The sequence below is a fragment of the Epinephelus fuscoguttatus genome, linkage group LG20 (genome assembly GCF_011397635.1).
Source record: "Epinephelus fuscoguttatus linkage group LG20, E.fuscoguttatus.final_Chr_v1".
Taxonomy (NCBI): domain Eukaryota; kingdom Metazoa; phylum Chordata; class Actinopteri; order Perciformes; family Serranidae; genus Epinephelus; species Epinephelus fuscoguttatus.
In genome coordinates, this window is record NC_064771.1 from 29,044,359 (window position 1) to 29,063,759 (window position 19,401).

Genomic DNA, 19,401 nt, shown 5'->3' on the forward strand with positions numbered 1-19,401 from the left:
GTATCTTTTTTGGAACTTAACAGTCTCTGTAATAACAAGAATTTAATTTCTGAACAAGCTGCTGGGGTGTAGTTGTAGACTGAAGTGCAGTTCTGCTCCTCTGCTCTTTTCTAATCACACAGCTAATCTTCTGTCTCTGTCTGTCTGCTTTTGTGTGTATGCGTGTCTGCTCATCTAGCAGGAATGCTAGGCTACAACTAAAATAATACAGGAAACAAAAGAGACCAGACGCTAAAACTACTGCATCAGATCGGTGCTGCAGTGATAGTTTTAGCTTGACATAGTAGCTGATGGAGCGGCTAATGGAGTGGCTGATGGAGCGACTGATGGGATGGCCGACCAAGTGGCATTGGTCACTTCCAGGCTTTGGGGTGCCTCCGCTTCCTGTCTGAAGTTATAACGGACGGCTCCAGGGAGCTCTGTGCTTGGTCTCGGAGCTTCATGACAAGCTTCCAAGCTTTGGGGCTCTTTGCAGCACTTGCGCCTCTTGTCAAAACCCAGTGTTCTCACCCAGATGTGCTTGGTACTTGGTAGTACTGACGTAATTTGGTGGGTACCCTTAAAAGTACAGAGTATTGATATCCAACCCTGGCCAGTCTACACAACTCTTGAGAAATAAGCAATACAGCGACAGAATCTTGGTTTATATTCTATTAGCGCTGAGACAGAGAGAAGGCCGGGTCTCTCTTGATCCGCTTCTATTAAACTATGCTCAGTTGGTACTAAGAAAATATCCCCCACACCATTACACCACCAGCAGCAGCCTGAACCGTTAATACAAGGCAGGATAGATCCATGCTTTCATGTTGTTTACACCAAATTCTGACCCTACCATCTGAATGTGGCAGCAGAAATCCAGACTCATCAGACCAGGCAACGTTTTTCCAATCTTCTATTGTCCAGTTTTGGTGAGCCTGTGTGAACTGTAGCCTCAGTTTCCTGTTGTTAGCTGACAGGAGTGGCACCTGGTGTGGTCTTCTGCTGCTGTAGCCCATCTGCTTCAAGGTTGGACGTGTTGTTGCTTCAGAGATGGTCTTCTGCAGACCTTGGTTGGAACCAGTGGTTATTTGAGTTCCTGTTGCCTTTCTATCATCTTGAACCAGTCTGGCCATTCTCCTCTGACCTCTGGCATCAACAAGGCATTTTCACCCAGAGGACTGCTGCTCACTGGATATTTTCTCTTTGTTGGACCATCCTCTGTAAACCCTAGAGATGGTTGTGGTGAAAATCCCAGTAGACTCAGACCAGCCGTCTGGCACCAACAACCATGCCACGTTCAAAGTCACTTAAATCACCTTTCTTCCCCATTCTGATGCTCAGTTTGAACTTCAGTAGGTCGTCTTCAGCATGTCTACATGCCTAAATGTATTGAGATGCTGCCACATGATTGGCTGATTAGCTATTTGTGTTAATGAGCAGTTAAACAGGTGTATCTAATAAAGTATACTACCCACATTGTTATGATACAAAGGAAGTTGAAAATCGACAAAGTATTCGCTGAACTGGATTTTTGGAAGTAAAGTCTAATTGTCATTTTTGTGAAATTAGTCTGACTAAAGCCGAAGTCTCGAGTGTACCGCTCAGACGACGGCACAATACTGTGGATAGCCGAGCTAAATTGCCAAGTTCTTTCACTAATAGTGCTGACAGGTAATTAACTCTAATATTACTTAAAAAAACAACTTTTAAAAAACATCGGTGAGGAAAAAAATCAACAGGGAGAAAACATCCAACTGTTTTGACTTCTTGACTGAAAGGAAAAAAAACACCTTGTCATTAGTGTGAAATTTGTGAAACAGCGAGCTACACTTGGGCGTCTGTGTGATGAGAACTGAGGCAGATAAAAATAGAAAAGTATCACGCACACATACTGTGCTAAAGAGAGCACAAGAAAGACACAGGGCGATGCTTTGTTTCTGCCGAGGCCACGGCGGCTGGGAGAAGGTGGAGCAGGGAGGGGGGAGTGTGTGTGTGTGTGTGAGTTGTCTGCCTGGGAAGAGTTTTTGCGTGGAAAGGCTGTCAATTTGTGTGTAGCGGTAAAAAGCCATAAAAAGACTATAAAAACATTTAAAGGCATACTAAATTGAGTCCTCTGGGCTTTCCTCCTCCTGCGTGTGTGTTTGTGTGTGTGAACCAGCATTTCTGAAGCCTTCACTCAGAGCTGTTTGTTTCCAGCTAGACGACTCTCTCATCTATGAACTGTGTCTTATGAAATAGTGCAGGCTGAACTGAATGTTTTCGGTTTGCTTTTAAAAAGCACGATGCCGCTAACTTCATACATGATGAGGCACATGTGTTTATGTGGAGGAAACATTCATCATATGACACTAGTGTTTCACTTACCAGACTGTCCACGCCGCCCAGCGTGTGATTGGCATTGTACAGGGAGTAGGTCAACTGGTATACGCCGTCATTGGTCTCGCTGTTGCCATAGAAACCCACACCCACTGCGATGCTGCAGAGAAAAGAGGCAGGGAGGGACAGGTAAGCCTTTGATAAATGAATGAGAGGAGCAGAGAGCTACATCAGCGCTGCTCGGCTTGTGAATCCTGCGTGTCAGAGGTGATGTCCTTTTCAGTCACTGAAGTTCGTCCGTCATCATTAGGACCTTTGGTGAATTAAAAAATTAATGCAACCTAAAAATGGACTCCTGGGATAGACATATACTTCCTACAAAGAGTGTGGCACAACAGCAAACAGCACCTACACAACATGTTATGAATATTTCATGCCCTCCTATTCGCCCTGGCATTTGGGCATTATCATAAAGCAGTATCATCAATTTCTCCATCAACCCTGACTTTTTGCATAAACAGGAAAGAATGCAAAGGTAATGAGGCACTTTGGGACGATCCCTGAAAGGAGATGGAAATGTTATTTTCTCTATTCAATAGTTAATTGTCAAGGTGAAGGCAGACATCCGAACAGAATGAATGACAGTGGATTGGAAAGTTGCCGTCTCTGTGTGTCTTTGGGGAGCATCTTGGAGACTTCACACACAATTAGAGTTGTGGGAGAAGTAAAATTAGATTCATTCAGAGTTCGCACTTCTCCTGTAAAATGTTTCTCTGCTGCACCAGCACGTTCGACTCAAACACTGTCTCACCTCTTTTCCCTTTTGAACATAGCTTTAAGAAAAACAAAGAAAGTGAAACTGAAATCTCTGTGCGGAAAGCCTACTCTTCATGGACACAGTTATGTCAACCTTAGAACTGACTGGTTTACTACTAGAAGTAGATAGATATAATGATATCTGTGATCTGTGAGTAGATATCGTCTGAGTTTTGGATATCGTAATATCCTCCTGAGACACAAACTTTTGTTTGTTTTGCATTTTTAATTCCTCCTAGCTATTTGGGATCAGTAGGACCTGATAGTATGAAAAAATAAATATTGCCAATGATAATAAAGTCCCAATGTCCTCAAATGAGTACTCCCTCATTAATAGTGTCTCATCTTGTTACTGTTGCTAAAATTGGTCGAATTTGTTGCCATGTCAAACTACAAACATTATTATACATAAATAAACAAGTTTCAACCATAAACTGTGATCAGGTTTTGGACTTTGTCAACTTTTGTGTCGGGATCAGCTGCAGACTGACTTAGCAGAGATGGCTGCCATCTTGTTTTTACATAGATCAGTGTATTGTGCTCTTACTACCACTAGATGGCACAAAGAAGTGTCCACGAATGAGGACAACAGGTCTGAGTTAAGTAGAATGAAGTATAAGGGCAGGAAACCTAAAATGCGATGTCTTCGTATGAGGACCCAGGGTCTCAGGAGGATATAGTAAGTGTTGTCTTTTCTGCTTTGTGGTTGGGTACCATTCACATTTAAACTTTTTTTTTTCAATACTTACCTGTCTCTGTCATAACAAAAATGTATTTCAGTTGAAAACAAACAATCCAAAGACGTGTTGCCTTGGCCAGCTTTGCATTACAAAGCCAGCATTGTCTGTGTTGTTTTGAAAACTGTAACGATAAATATGACTGCTTTTGGCTTGCCACTGCCCTTCATGTCTACGCCATAAGCGTATCAGACACCTTTTTTACTTGCATGTCTCATGCAACAGATACGCTCTTCTTTTAGGTCTACTCCACACATATGGGTGGTTCTGAAAACAAGATTTTTCCATCCTTCATTCTCAATATAAATCCACACATGCACTGTTGTAAAAAAGAACTGTGTCCAAATGAGAACCAATGAACACAACTGAAGCGCTGTGAAGGACATGCCAATCCCACACGCAGCGATATAACCTTAACCCTAAAGTCATGTGAAGAAGAAGATGTTGGCCAATCAGAAGCCTGAAAAGAAGCTATTATCTGAAGGCTACATGTGGTGACCTCCCTAGCTCATCCTGACACCTCTGTTCCTCAATATAGTGGAAGAGTAACATGTGGTATAGGCCTCGTCTATACAGCTGTCTACACCAGCTCTGTGCAGGCTCATGTCACAGCTACGTCTCACAGCAGTAGTCGCAACCTGAAGCTTTAATTTCCTTCAAGTCTATTTTACGCAAAGTTGATGTCCAATAGAAAGGCACTGAAAAAATATGCATTTTGCAACACAGGCAGAGCAGTGCTGTCTTTGGACAGAGCCGGAGAGCAGCACAGTCTTCTTTCACTTCTGCCTTGCAGCTGGGAAGCGAGAGACGGCAACTTCTTGGGTACTGAGGAACTGCAGTGTTTATTCATGGACAAACTGTACCCTTAACTGCACATTTACTACCACTAGACAACTTCACTGCTAACTTTTCCCTCTGTTTCCATCTCCTATAGTTGTCTGCCTACCCACACACTGTGCTCCCAGGTACCGAAATTTGGCACCGATCAACTGAACATGAATCAATACTTGGCAGAACAGATGTAATTTAGTCCGTGCCTTTAGAAGTACCAAGTTGGGAACCCTACAGTATTTACTACAGGAGGCAAAATATATGCTGTATCTATAGAGCACTGTAGCTGCAACAAACTGTTTGGATCTCTGTGTTCTTTTATGTAAACAACACTCTTTGAACCAGAAATTATACATTACAGAGTTTTGGAATGTGTGTGCGCATAAATTGAAACCACTTTCTTTATATATTCAGTCATCCGAGGATTTCACTTGTTCGGCTGGAGCATCCGCACAAAACATAATAAGCAGCAACATAAACGCACACTCTTAAGTAGTCTCTGAGCTTCTTTTGTCCCCAAAGTGCTGTAGCATTGTTCGTTGTTGAGATTTGAAAGCAGCCGGTGTAAAATCACTTCCTACATAAGCCCAGCAAGTGAATTAGACGTAGATACATAATGTCTCACAACATAATCTGATGGCACTGGACAAGAGTCTTTTGCAAAGACGATCATGTCAGAGAGGAATTTTACCCTTTTATGGAACTAAACATTAAGCTTCAAGGAAAACATGTCACTAAATGACAAAGCAAAGTTACTGTAATGAGTATGCTTTTGATTCGTCCATCACACAGTCACACATCATACTAAATTGATCATAAGATGAGATGTGGTCAGGATCTGTATGACTCAGGGGATGACATACCATAGCACCTCTGCTGACATATTTCCTGGGAGAACTCTTCATACATTGAGTCACCGGTTTATGAAATACACCTAGCTTTCAATAGCCCGGCAGTAAATCCCACTTTTATGAAAAATTGATTCAGCTGAATGTGGGTGACAAATTGAAGGAAAAACCCATGTGTCTTAGTAAGAGGTGTTTGGCCACCATGAGCCGCCAGAGCAGTTTGCTCCTTCAAAGACCCTGGCAGAGATTCTCCAAGTGTCTGACACTATTAGATGGATGAACACCATTATGCCTCATTTGGTGTTTTGATGAGAATGCTCCAAAATCTCCCCTATGGCATTAACTGGGTAGGAATCTGATGACTGTGTAGTACATGGCTGACATAATTTAGAAACCCTCATGCTTTATATGCAAAATATGCATTCTTTGCCTTCTCATTTATTCAGGTTTTTCCTTCAACAAATGGTCTGTCTGTGTGTGGTTATTTTGGAAGCTGTAGTTGTGTAGCTATAATGCATTATATTTAAGGTGTTGGATTACATTGGGTGTAGCTACCTCATACACTGACACCACAGTTTTGAACTCACGACATTATCTGATAATCGATGCCAGTTGTATAAAGTAGAGAAGGAAGGGGTTAGCTGGGATCCGTTCCCTGGAGTCAAGCATGGCTATTTGACTTGATAATTAATTACAGATCAATATTTTATGACCACATTAATTCTACAGGGTTTTATGAGTGTGGTTGCCTTTTAACTTATCTACTAAACCATAAAATATCAATACAGATTTCCTTGATCTTTAATTGTCACATCCACTTAAAGCTATCTCACCATTTATATCAACCATGTATCCATTTACTTTTAGCTATTTCAAGTTTTTATCTAGAACTTTAAGCTAATGATTTCAGCTGTTTATCCATAATTTAAGCTAACTTTAACTGTTTATGCATTACCGTAAGATAGGCCAGCTATTTCAGTTGTTTATCTACTCTTTAGGTTGGCTATATCTTTCATCTATTCCAGTTCCTTTAGCTAACTATTTCAGCTGTTTATGTATTACTTTAAGCTAACTATTTAGACTGTTTATCCATTACTGTATGCTAACTATTTCAGCGGTTTGTCAACTACTTTAAGCTAGGTTAACCATTTCAAGTGTTTATTTAAGCTCAAAACTGTTTGTCCATTACTTTAAACTGTTTATCCATACAATAGGCTACCTATTTCCACTGTTTATCAATTACCTAAAGCTAGGCTAACTAGCTCAGCTTTTTTATCCACTACGCTACACAATCTAAACTGTTAATCCATTACTTTAAGCTAGGCTAACTATTTCAGCTGTTTATCCATTACTTTTAGCTATTGAAACAATTTATCCATTACATTAAGTTAACTATTTCAGCTGTTTATCTGTTTCTTTAAGCTACGCTAACTATTTTAACTGTTTATGAATTACCTTAAGCTAGGCTAACTATTCCAGCTGTTTATCCATTACTTTAAGCTATGCTAACTATTTTAACTGTTTATCAATTATCTTAAGCTGGGCTAACTATTTCAGCTGTTTATCAATTACCTTAAGCTAAGCTAACTATTACAACTGTTTGTCCATTACTTAAAGCTATTTAAACAAATCCATTACATTAAGCGAACTGTTTTAACTGTTTATCAGTTACCTTAAGCTAGGCTAACTATTTCAACTTTATATCCGTTACTCTGAGCTATTTAAACTGTTTATCCAATACTTTAAGATTAAGTTTATCTTTTACTTAAGCTATTCAAACTCTTGATCAGTTACATTAAGGTACCTATTTCAACTGTTTATCCATCACCATAAGCTATTTTGACTTCTTATCTATTACCAAAGCTCGGCTAACTATTTCAGCTTTATCCACTGTTTACTAGTTACTTAATGCTAACTAGCCTACTTCATCTGTTTACCAGTATAGCTAACCTTTTCAACTGTGTATCTATTACCTTAAGCTAGGCTAACCAGTGCGAGGACCCTATTGAAATTGCTATGGATTATCATTCGTCCTTCAAATCAATTGCATTTTTTAGGGGCTAAAGATGCTCAAAAACTTACTTTGCAAACACATTAGAACTGTAAAAAAAAACTTCATGTATTATGGTTCTCATGCTTGGCTGCAACAAAATGGCTTGATTGCGTCCCCTTCAAAATTTCAAAGAAACAGCCCTCACAGTACTTCTGACCTAGATGTACACAATTTAAAAAAAAATAAATCCAACAGGAAGTCAGTCATTTTGAATTTACTGTGCGATTTTTGGCCTTTTTTTTTTTTTTTTTTTTTTTTAAACATTTCCAGGTGCTATACTTTAACAAACTTCTCCTAGAGATGTCTCCAGATTGACTTCAAATTTGGTACAATCTTAAGACCTTGGCAATGGTAAATTGTGAAGCTTTTGAGTTTTGGTCAAATGGTGTGGCTGTGGTGAGGCGTCGAATTTTCCATGTTTTTCCCCAGAACAGGAAGTGGTTTACATCTTGACTGTACATGGCCAAATCTGCCCCAAATTTTACGTTTGACTAGAGTCCAGGGCTGAAGACATCTACATGCTTAGGTCTAGATATGCGCCACCGACCGGCAACAGAAAATGATATGTTTTGTACCTTGATGTACTCCGAGATCCACCTCAGCTGTGGTCACAAAAGCCTTACGACCATGATGAGGCTTTATACTGTGAGTTTTTATTGAACAGAGTTGTTGTGGTGGCTCTGTCATTTTTGATTTGCTTCTACAATCTTTCCAAGTACCTGCAAGTAAATGCAGAAGTACGCTCTGGTTGCTGTAAACCACCACTGCACTGTCCCATCTCATAATGTGCTCCCGGTGAAGGCCAGAGGCAGGTCAGGTCAGCACCAAAGGGATGGGAAAACTAGAGTCAGTCTAATTGAGACTTGAGAGCAGTCTCTTTAACCTTGCGGCTTCCCCTGACTCCTCCCTGATGCTCCGGATAAGTGTTAAGCAGAAAAGGGAGACTTTAAATCCACAGTCAACCATGCTTCCTGCAACGTTCGTCTGGAGTCGCTCAAGTCTAACAGAGCTGTGTGCGTGGTGGTCGATGCTGAGTGAGCGCAGGTGGAGCAAAACAACGGGGGCTATTTTCCTAATTAGTACAACAAGGACAGAGCCTCATTAACTGACCCCCTGCAGGTAAACCACCCACTCTGCAGGTTTTAACATAACCCTCAGGGAGAGGCAGGGAGAAATGGAAAGGGGGGTGGGGATACATTTAAGACAGAACAGACGTATAAAAAAGCATCCGTTGGAGAAAGACAGGGAGTGACGGATACAGACAGACTAAAAGAGACAGACTGACAGCAGGCAGTGTATACTGAATATACATGTAGGCAGGGAGACAGACAGTTTACAACCACTGATACGACACAAAAGCAGGAAGCAAGACAATGGCACAAACAGAGCGAAACAGGAAGAAAGCAGAAAAAATAAAAGAAGATTTGCCTTTCTTAATGCGCCCACATTTAATAATAATCCACTGATGATGACGCATATGCTAGTGCATTTTATTTGTTGGAATTTTTATTGTTTCCCACCAAAAAACATCACCGACAAATAAAAATATACCACAGGAGTTTCTCTCCTTTCATCTCTGTGTGTCTAAACAGAGAAAATGTATTGGGTAAAAGTAGCCGCGAGAAACATGGACTTCTTTGAACCGTGCAAATATTTTAAGGGTAGAATCTAATTAATATAAGGAAGCTTGGAGCGCAGGGAGGCATGTGTAAAGAGAGAGAACATTGCTCTTTTTCTAACCCTTCCACTTCTCTTAGTGCTGCTCCTTTAAATATCAGCGGTCTGACTCAAAGAGAAAGGATATCATAGATTGGAGTGGGCATGTACTGAGCAGAAGTCCAAACTGTCATGTTGATAAATGACAACATGGATAAAAGACATTGAGGGGAATTCAGAAAAGGAACCAAAAGCTTCAGCCTGCAGCAGAAAGAAAAACCGCCCTCGGCCACTATTAATAGACTCAGACATGTTTGAATATTCTAGATTTTGCCCCAAAATGGCAGCAACGACTCTCCTGAGATGACAAATATAGACATTTTAGATTCAACTCTGCCCTCCTGAAGTCTCAGCAAAGGCCACCCAAAAAAAAAATCCTCTTAATATGCAGTAGGCCTAGAATATAAAACACAAGTCGCTGCGTTTTAAAATTTTCATGCGCACATCTCCATTTTCAGAGCCAGAAAAACTTCCAAAATAGCCAATTTAAGGCCTGAGATGAAGTTATAAATTGTGAGTTACTAAAAATACATGACCCCAAAAAAGTGAATGAGGGCTTTAAAACCAAACCGCTGCTGTGCTTTTATTGGTGATACTGTAGGCACGCTATGAAAAGCTTATTGTGTGCCAGCCAAAGTGTTTCTGTATGGGATCCAATGGAAGACGCTCATATCGTGTAAACAGACAGCTCTCTTCCTTCCTCTCCTTCTCTTTCCCTTTCATTGTGTCCTCCATTCTCATTTCCGCTTTCCGATTGGCAACAGATACCTGCCACAGTAAACAAAAACAAATAAATATTTCAAGAGTCCTGGAAAGGAGAATAACTTGTGATGATCTATTTACATAAGCAGTGAAGACACTGCGATCAAGTCTGTGCAGTGTTTCTGCTGCCTTTTTAAATAAACATCTTTCGGAACAGATTTGAGAAAGTTTTATACCTTTAATTGAAAGTAAATAAAATGTTCATGTATGTGCTGTGTTACATCTGACTATCATAAGGAAAAGTACTCAAAATGTGTTATTAATGACCGCACACATGTCCTTTTTAAGTATTTTAAAGTTGGGCTTAGACTTCAGGAGTTTTAAAATTCGGAGCAATTTTGGAATCAGGTTGCATCACGCACATAAGGAGAAAGTTCACAGATGTTCCTCTCCCTTATCTCAGACATGCACACACTACAAGATTTAAAACTACTGGTGCATCACACGCGACGGGATGTTATTAAGATTATTGTGCCAGAGGGAGCATGAATGCACCACCTCAGGCGACCTCAGGGGGAAGCAGATGTAAACAAAATGGAGACTGAGGTGATGTGACAACTTGCTGTAATGTAAATAATGCTCTGCACTGAGGCTGGATGAGAGAATGATTGGGGAGATGGGTCCAACACAGTCTGTCTATTCTTCAACAAGAACTGAGATTTTATTGATTTATTAGCTGCTACTTACTGATATAATCATCCATCATCCAGATTCTAACTCCTATATATCAAACAAATTGAAATTATCAAGGGTGCTTTCACACCTGCCCTGTTTGGTTCGGTTCAATCGAGCTCAGGTTCATTTGCCCCCTAAGTGCGGTTGTGTGAACACAGCAATCACACTCAGGTGTGCACCAAAACAACCGGACTGAGACCTTGAAGAGGTGGTCAAACGAACTCTGGTGCGGTTCGTTTGTGGTGAGAACGTGTTCCGACCTGGATGTGAACCAACTGCAGTCACATGACACATTGTTTGGGTTAAACATGAGCATGTTACAGTCCTGGAGGATTATTAATGTGCACCTCCTCCTGTACTGCCTTAATATGCACATTCAGCACATCCAATGCATCAAAACATTGTTTTCTAGTTGGAGCCGCGCCTCGTTTTCAAACTGTATGGTTTGACTAAAATGAACAATGACAGCAATATAGTCCACGATGAGCAGCGCTAAAATCAACCTGTGTAGTTGTCCCTCCATTGTAACATTAGAAAGTGTCACATTTATCTTGCAAGTGTACTCTTCTTCAACGTTTGCTTTACTTCCTGGATTTTTCCCACATGGAAATTCTGACCAATCAAGAGCAGCTTTCTCACACAAGGCATTTGATCTGGTCCGCTTGTAAATGCTGCCATGAGAACACGAACCAACTCAATTATACAACTTTGTAGCAAAAATAGTCCCTGATTCAGACCAAAGCAAGACAACTCTAGGACTGAGAGCACCCTGAGACGGAATCTCCCATATTATCAGATAATCTTGGACCCAGGTTCCAGACTGGATTTCTCCTCTGATTGTCGGGACAGCTCCTGCAGTCTGAGCCAGGGTTAAGTCACACAAACAGTTCTGTTACCAGCCGCGACAACGTCACAACGGCTGGTATTGTTTTCACCTTGGGAGTCTGTGTGTGTGTGTCGTCATGGCAAAATGTGGTCCTGGAGACGGCAGTTGTAGCAGAAACTACCACAGAAGCAGTTTTGAGTGTTTCCCAGGTGTCTTTATGTCTGTCTGCCTTTCTGTGGACAGATTTTATCACTATGATCACAACTGCATCACAACTGTGCAAGACGGAGTCACAAAACTTTACAGGTGTGTAGTTGAGATAAAAACGAAGGCCAAGTTTGAAGATGTGAGTGGGCTGAGCAAGTGTGCCAGAAGTAGGGAGTAGGAAGTAGGGAAGAGGCCATTGGCCCTCCCACCTTATGCCATAGGCTCACATTTGTTTTAAGTTGGGATGTTGGCTGTATTGGCAACACAGTCTCACTCCGACCTCGTCACATATCGATGTTTGGTCATGGACTTTCCACGTCCAGATGTGATGTGAGAGGTACCCTGGGTGTGTTGGTTGTTGACGTTCTGGAATGGCATGTCAGGTTCTGCCTGTTACATGCATTGTCTTCTTTCAAAATACACTTTTCACGGGAATTTTAATTTTATATACAGTCTCTCTAAATTAATGCATATGGTTAGGTTTAGGAAAAAAGAACAGAGTTTGGCTTCATAATCTTAGGGCACAAAAACACCGCTCTCCCAGGTTAAAGTCGATGGTTGTTGGACCCATCCACCACCTCTCACACCCTTCCTACTGTGACTTTCGCCACCTTAACTTTCGTTCTTGTCCCGCTGCGTTTCCCCCTGCCGCCGCCGAATTTGTTAAACTAAAACAGTGTGTATCATGCCGATGTTAAAGGACGGCTTTTTCGTCAGTGTCTGATGCCACAAGTCACCGCCCAAGCGCCGGACTTCGACGACTTCTGAGTGAGACCGGGTTGGTATTGCGGCTGATCCCATCACAATATGGTCTGTAGTTTTATTCTGCAAAATACAAATGTGGTGTTGGATATTGTGGGCCAGTTATGGATCGGTCACTGCCATTAACCCTTGTGCAATTCACATTTTTGCTTTCCATTGTCTTTGTTTTTTTAGATTGGTGTGCGAATGAATTATTTGGGCTTTTTTTTTGTTTTTGCAAACATGCTTGCCTCAAATTGCCCCTTAACCCTCGTGTGACCCCTGGACATTTTTGTCCATTTCCAAAATTCAAAACTCCCTCACAGAGAGATTAAAGGTCACAGGGGGGTGATTTTTTGCATGGGGGTGTCATTCTGGGTGAAATTTCAAATTCTCAACTTTCAGCATGAAAATCCATTATTTGACCCTGTAATGCATTTTTATCCCATCCATGACCCTTCAAGTGGACAAAAATGTCCACTTTCTAGGAAGTGTCCAACAAAAGGTCACAGGGGGATGATTTTTTGCATGGGGGTGTCATTCTGGGTTAAATTTCAAAATCCCAACTTTCAGCGTGAAAATCCATTATTTGAGCCTGTAACACATTTTTATCCCGGCAACAATACAAATGGCTAAATGACAGGTGGACATTTTTGTCCACTTGAAGGGTCATGGATGGGATAAAAATGCATTACAGGTTCAAATAATGGATTTTCATGCTGAAAGTTGGGATTTTGAAATTTCACCCAGAATGACACCCCCATGCAAAAAATCACCCCCCTGTGACCTTTTCTAGGACACTACAAAAGTTTCTAGAAAGTGGACATTTTTGTCCACTTGAAGGGTCATGGATGTAACTTTTTTGAAGGGGAACACAAGGGTTAAGGGACAAATGAAGTATTTTGAATTGAACCTCATTAAATTGAATGTTTATCCCACAATTGTTCACTGTGACCAACCACTGACAGTTAATGTTACGGATGATGGACATCTTGCACACTGTATTGGAGGAACTGAGGACACTATTAACCTATTGTGCACATTCAAGACCTTCTAGATTATTGTTTCCTAAATTGTTATACTTGTAAACATGCATTTGAAGTAGTGAGGTTGGAAATTAGCTTCTTTGTTCACCTGCCATTGTGGCTTGTGGATTCCAAAACCTACCTTTGTTTTTTTTGGCAGGTGAGTGCAGCAAATTCGGCAGCCACTTGCATATTTTATAAGCATTTGGCTGGTGGCTGGTGCTGTATTCCAGCTCTGGATAGAAGTAATATTTTAAACTGTATCATGATTATATTCTAGTAAACAGGCTATTGGTACTTTTGTTACAGTCCAGATGTCCTCAGCGTGAGCAGCTACAGTACGGTATAATTACACAGTTAATGTGCGACACCGTGGGCAGGGCTGCAGCTGAGTGACATCTGCTCTGGTTTCACCAGTGTTAATTAGGATGGACATCACAGCATCTCAGCTCCAGCCACTGTCAAACATAATTAGAGTGGAGGACGGCAAGACTTTAAGCAGAGACAGAAGGAAGAGGGGAGGGCGGACAGGGAAGTAAAAGGAAGGAGGACTCCGGGAAGTGAGGAGTAAAGCGAGGTTGAAAAGAGGATCTGGATTGATGAGATTAAAATGAAGCCAGCCTCAGTGTTCCCGAGGGCAATTCAAAACCCAATGGGCATTCACTTCCTATATCCACTAGATGGACATAATCAAAGTTGGGCATCACTTGAAGGAGAGTTGATTTCCCACAGGATGTGTCTCGTACTTCATTCATCTCTCAATATTAAGTCTTACAACTTATCAAGTTGGGCCACGCAAGCTTTTTTTTTTAAATCTACCCCAGACCAAAACATGTCAATCTAATGGGATTACGATTGAGCAAAAATATATGAAACACCAAATTTTGAGTTGCGTGACATATTTCAGGCGTTTTAACAGTATCTAACATGACAGAGGTTCCCACATGAAGCCCGAGCTGCTACATGGAAGTGAAGACCAGACAGATGGATATGATTTTCTTTAGAGGGTAGAATTCTTGCAGATTGGTTTAAAATCTAATCCACCGCCCAGACAAACAACTCATAAGGGCTTCAGACCGCATCCAACATCTTGAGCCAATCTGTCAAACCAAACTGCACCAAGACATGAATGCACTGTATGTGAATATCCTGCGTGTCATTGCACAACAGTTCCCACAGCTCCCACAGTCCTTCACTTCTTCGAGTTGCAGCTGTATTTTTTTTTTCTCTTCTAATTCTGATTTGGCAACATACATCTTTAATGTGAGGAAGGACTGCCACTTTTGAGTCGCTCTACGTTTTAAGAAACTGCACATGAATAATTAAATATCACATAATGAAGACTGGTTGACTGGGTGGGAACAGAAGCCATTTGCCACCGCTGAATAAATGTGTGCGACATCAAGCTAAGTGTTGTATGATTACTGCTTTAGTGCTGTTCTTCCAGCCCGTGATTCAAATGTAATTTGACATACAGGATGTTTGTCATCGTGTTTTTAGCGACCAGCATTTGGCTTTGAATTAAGGAGGTTAAATATTTCAAATGTTTCCTTTTAAAACTCTGTTGGATAAGCTTTTATTTTTCTTTCTTTTTATCATTTACACTTTATTAAATAGTGTTCAGCAGACGTCGTCACTGACACAAATATATGATCATTGGTGTGACTCACCTACAGGCAGTACATTTACTCAAGTACTTGATGCTTCTACTCCACTGGACTTCAGAGGGAAATATTGTAGTCTCATTAAATTTATCTGACAGCTTGAGTCACTAGATACTTTACAAATAAAGATTTAAGCATAAAGACCATAAAAAGAGTTTATAATAGGGGATGTTTTGTCATAAATTAAAGGGTTACTTCTGTATTTTTCAACTTGGACCCTATTTTCCCATGTTGGGAACAACTTTTTTGGAATTTCTCCGGCTGCAACAAACTGTGGCAAAACAGGCTACGATGTAATGTTAATAAGCAACCGTGTATCGTCAATTAATGTCCGCTTAAAGTGTTTGTTTTTGCCAGTCACAGGCTCAGATTGTTATTTTAAGTGTCTGACTACATTATGGAAAGGATCCCTACAGAGATAGACCTGTTTGTTAATGAAAAGATCCTTTTTGTTTAACCAGAAACAGCCCTGAAATCAATTTCACCAAACAAACCAGACTCCATTTGAATAAACAGCAATTTTATCATCGTAAAACACACTTCTTTTAAAGTCGACAAAAACAAAGTAAGACTCCCAAAACAGTTTTGGTTCGTCTTTCCGCTGTTCCAACAACCACTAACTCTGGTTTGGTTGAAATTAACTCTTAATTAACCCAGTTAGATCTGAAAACATTCTGGCTCTATACATGCTAAAATTACTGTTTATTTAAATGGAGTCTGGTGGGTTTGGTGATGGTGATTCTGGGGCTGTTTCTGTTTCAATAAAAAGGATCTTTTCTTTTATAAAAACTTGTGTCTCTTTCGGGATCCTCTCTATCTCTTTCGGGATCCTTACTAAAATGTCTTCAGACACTTAAAATAACAATCTAACAATCTAACAATCTGGAAATAACAATCTGAATCTTTTGGGGCTGTTTCTACTCCATTAACAAAAAGGTTTATCTCCATAGGGATCCTTTCCATAATGTTGTCAGACACTTAAAATAACAATCTGAGCCTGTGAGTGGCAAAAACAAACACTTTTCGTGGACATAAACTGATGGTGCATAAATGCCCCAAGTGGTTACATCGCAGCCTGTTTTGTGGCTGCCAGCTGCCACGGTGTCGCTCAATACCGAACCAATTTCAAACATTAATGTTCCCATTAGTCACTTAGACACAAACACATGAAATGGAGTCACAGTTAAAAAATACCTTAGATACCCTTTAATATACCCAACAGTTACAAATATACAAATACAGCTGAAATAATTTTTCGATTAATCGATTAGTTGATTGGTTCTGCATTCTTGATGCAAAGACGCCAAATATTTCATGGTTCCAGCTTCTCAAATGTCAAGATTTTCCTTAATGTTTATGTTTTTTAAAATTATTTTTAAGGTTTGGACAAAACAAACTGTAATCATGACAGCATTTCTTACTATTTTAAGCATTTTTACAGACCAATTAATCAGCAGATTACTGCATAATGAAAAAAGTTGCAGTCCGATACAAAAGAGTTAAAAAAAAAAAAAAAGCTCTATCTCCACCAAGTACTACAGTAAAATCCTGCTTTTACACTGATGTACATGTACAAATAACAATCATCTAATAACACCATACAGCCCAGCTACCAGAAGAAAATGCTGGCATTATACACTTCTGCAACCACAGGTACGTTAACGTTACATTTGTGCTTTTCATCCCAGCATTTTCAAAATGACAAATTATATGAGCTGACTTTGTCGACAGAAGGTTGAGTAAATGGTAAATGGTGTGTCACCTGGGCGAGATGCCTGCCGAGCTGCAGACCACTGTTTGACACCAACAAACATCAAAGCCAGTTGTTTTGTAGCAGCAGCCCGTGGCTCTTTTTCCAGCTTCCAAACGTGGGTGTTTTTTAGCGACCCATTGCTGTGTGTCCTGTGGAGTTTTAGGCACAAAAAGCATTTATTTTTTGCGGAGACAGAGAGAGTTGATGCTTTTCCTGCCATGATCCATATTAAGAAGTATTTCAGATACTGGGGACATTTTTCTGCATTGAGTTCTTTTATTATTTTTTTATTAATTACATTTTCCTTTTGACACTTGCATAGTTTTTATCGTGTAACAGAGAATTTCTACAGTGTATTAGTACTTTTACTTAAATAAAGGAAATGAACACCTCCTCCAGCACTGCCTACAGGTGGAACTGAACACAAGCGTTCGCCTGCAGTGCTGAGCTTTCAGGATATCCATTTAACAATTAACCACCTCTGAAAAAAGATAGATGTACGATAATGCTCGAGGTTTAATTTAATATCACCCGCCAGTTGTTAAACATGACTGTCACATGGCTGAGATAGGTATCCACTCCTCTGGCTACAAATTCAATTAGCTACTTTGAGGGGAGCGCTCATCTCATTTACTGGCTTAATAGGTTCTATAAGGTGATGTAAGAGTGTGTTGCATCAGTCCGTGTGTTGTGCTAAGTTTATAAAAATCACTTATAGCGGTTAATGTTTGTCAGCAGCATTAATTTTTAAGTTCGACACAGAGGCCGAGTGTTAACAGAATGAAAAGTTGGATGTGAAAAATAATGAACCGCTCCGAGTTGTCTGCGCACCAGCTAAAGGCTACGATACTGATATCATTCATCTTTATCACGGCTAAACATAATGTCATTTCACATCAGGAAAGTTTTCGGTTCACCATAGACTTGATGAGATCCAGCAGCCTCCAGCCAAAACAAATCACATCTCACTGCAGCGCTCCCCCACTGCTAAATCTGAGGGGAGACACTGGGTCAGATATCATCTCAAAAATAAGGAAACATCCTCCTCTAAAATAGTCTCATTTGAATTATTTAAGCGGTTTATTAAACAATATCCATTCCCTCATACATAAGACATGATAATTAAGCTTAAAATGCATTATTCAGGCCCCCCCCCCCCCCAATCTCATGATGGTGACACCAGATCTGTGCTAATGGGACTAATGAAAAATGTAATTTTACTCACCATTAGTAACCTGTGACCTGTTTTCCATTATTGGAGCTGCATTACCCAGCCAACGATGTGAGCGGGAGGTTTTTATAGAAGCAAAAATAAATAGGCTACGCTTGATAAACTTTACAGTCCGCTGGTTCAAGCGAGCATTAAGCTGGAGGGAAATGTTATTTACAAGTATTGTAAGAGTTTAAAAAACCCATTATTATTTCTGAGCTGTACTTAGTTTCAAGACCCGTGTAATATTCCTATCAAGACTGAGGAAGTCTGTGGTGGAGTGTAGTGACCTGTATGTGTTATTTGTTCATATGAAATGTATATATTCCCTATAATATTTGAAACATTCCTATAACTCTTGGTCTTCTGCCCTCTTCTTTATATGTTAGCCTGTATCTAAAAGCTGGGGTGGGCAGAAATTTGGAAAAGGAAAAAAAAAGAAACGGAAAAAAGGATTTGAAAATACACCCGCCTACAGCTCTCCCCTCTCTGTCCTAAGCCCCTCCCACCAGACGACCACGGGAATATGCACACGCTTCATACAGTCACCCAGTGTTCCCCCATACACTGATTTGTTTAATCTTATTTCTTTTAAGAGCTCTCACTCTCTCTCTCTCTCTCTGTGTCTCTGTTTATCAGACCACCAATGAGAAAAGAATTAGCTAGCTAGCTCCCCACGGTCTCTGCACCTCGCTCCCCGCTGCTGAAGACTACTTCACTCAGAGGAGAGCAGGCAGCAGCTCAGGAGACACACCTTCCATTGGCAGCTGTAACGGTTTGAATTTGGCCAGCGCAAACCCTCCAGCACTGGGAGTCACAGCGGGCTGCTGGCTAGAGGTAGTGTCAGGTCTACGAACTAAATTAAGGACCAATTAGGACAACACTGACTAAAAACAATATCAGCTCACATCAAGATGCCAAGGGACAATTTGACCCAAATGTTTATCCTGACATGAAACATGACTTTTTTGGTCCGGCGAAAAAGTTAAACGTTGTTCTGCAAATTTAGATTTTCCTCTTCTTTTTTAACTTTTTCTTGATTGGACACATGGTTAACCGTGAATATATCATAAGAGCGTGGTCTCACTCCGAAGTCGTCGAAATCCAGCACTTCGGCGGTGACTTGTGGCATCAGATACTGACAAAAAAACTGTCCTTTAATCTCGGCATGATAAGCAGTCAGTCACCGTTATAGCTTAACGGTGCTCTGCGGCGTCATGGGGAAATGCGGTGGGACAAGAA

General features: G+C 40.6%; 1 protein-coding gene across 2 annotated transcripts in view; it reads right to left on the reverse strand.

Moving 5' to 3' along the window:
- Positions 1 to 19,401, reverse strand: part of ttyh2 (tweety family member 2) — a 108,845-nt gene that overhangs the window by 59,287 nt on the left and 30,157 nt on the right. For both annotated transcript variants that reach the window (XM_049563143.1, XM_049563142.1), the window contains exon 3: positions 2,344 to 2,455. In XM_049563143.1, coding sequence (XP_049419100.1) covers positions 2,344 to 2,455 — 112 coding nt within the window. The remainder of the gene's footprint in view (positions 1 to 2,343; positions 2,456 to 19,401) is intronic.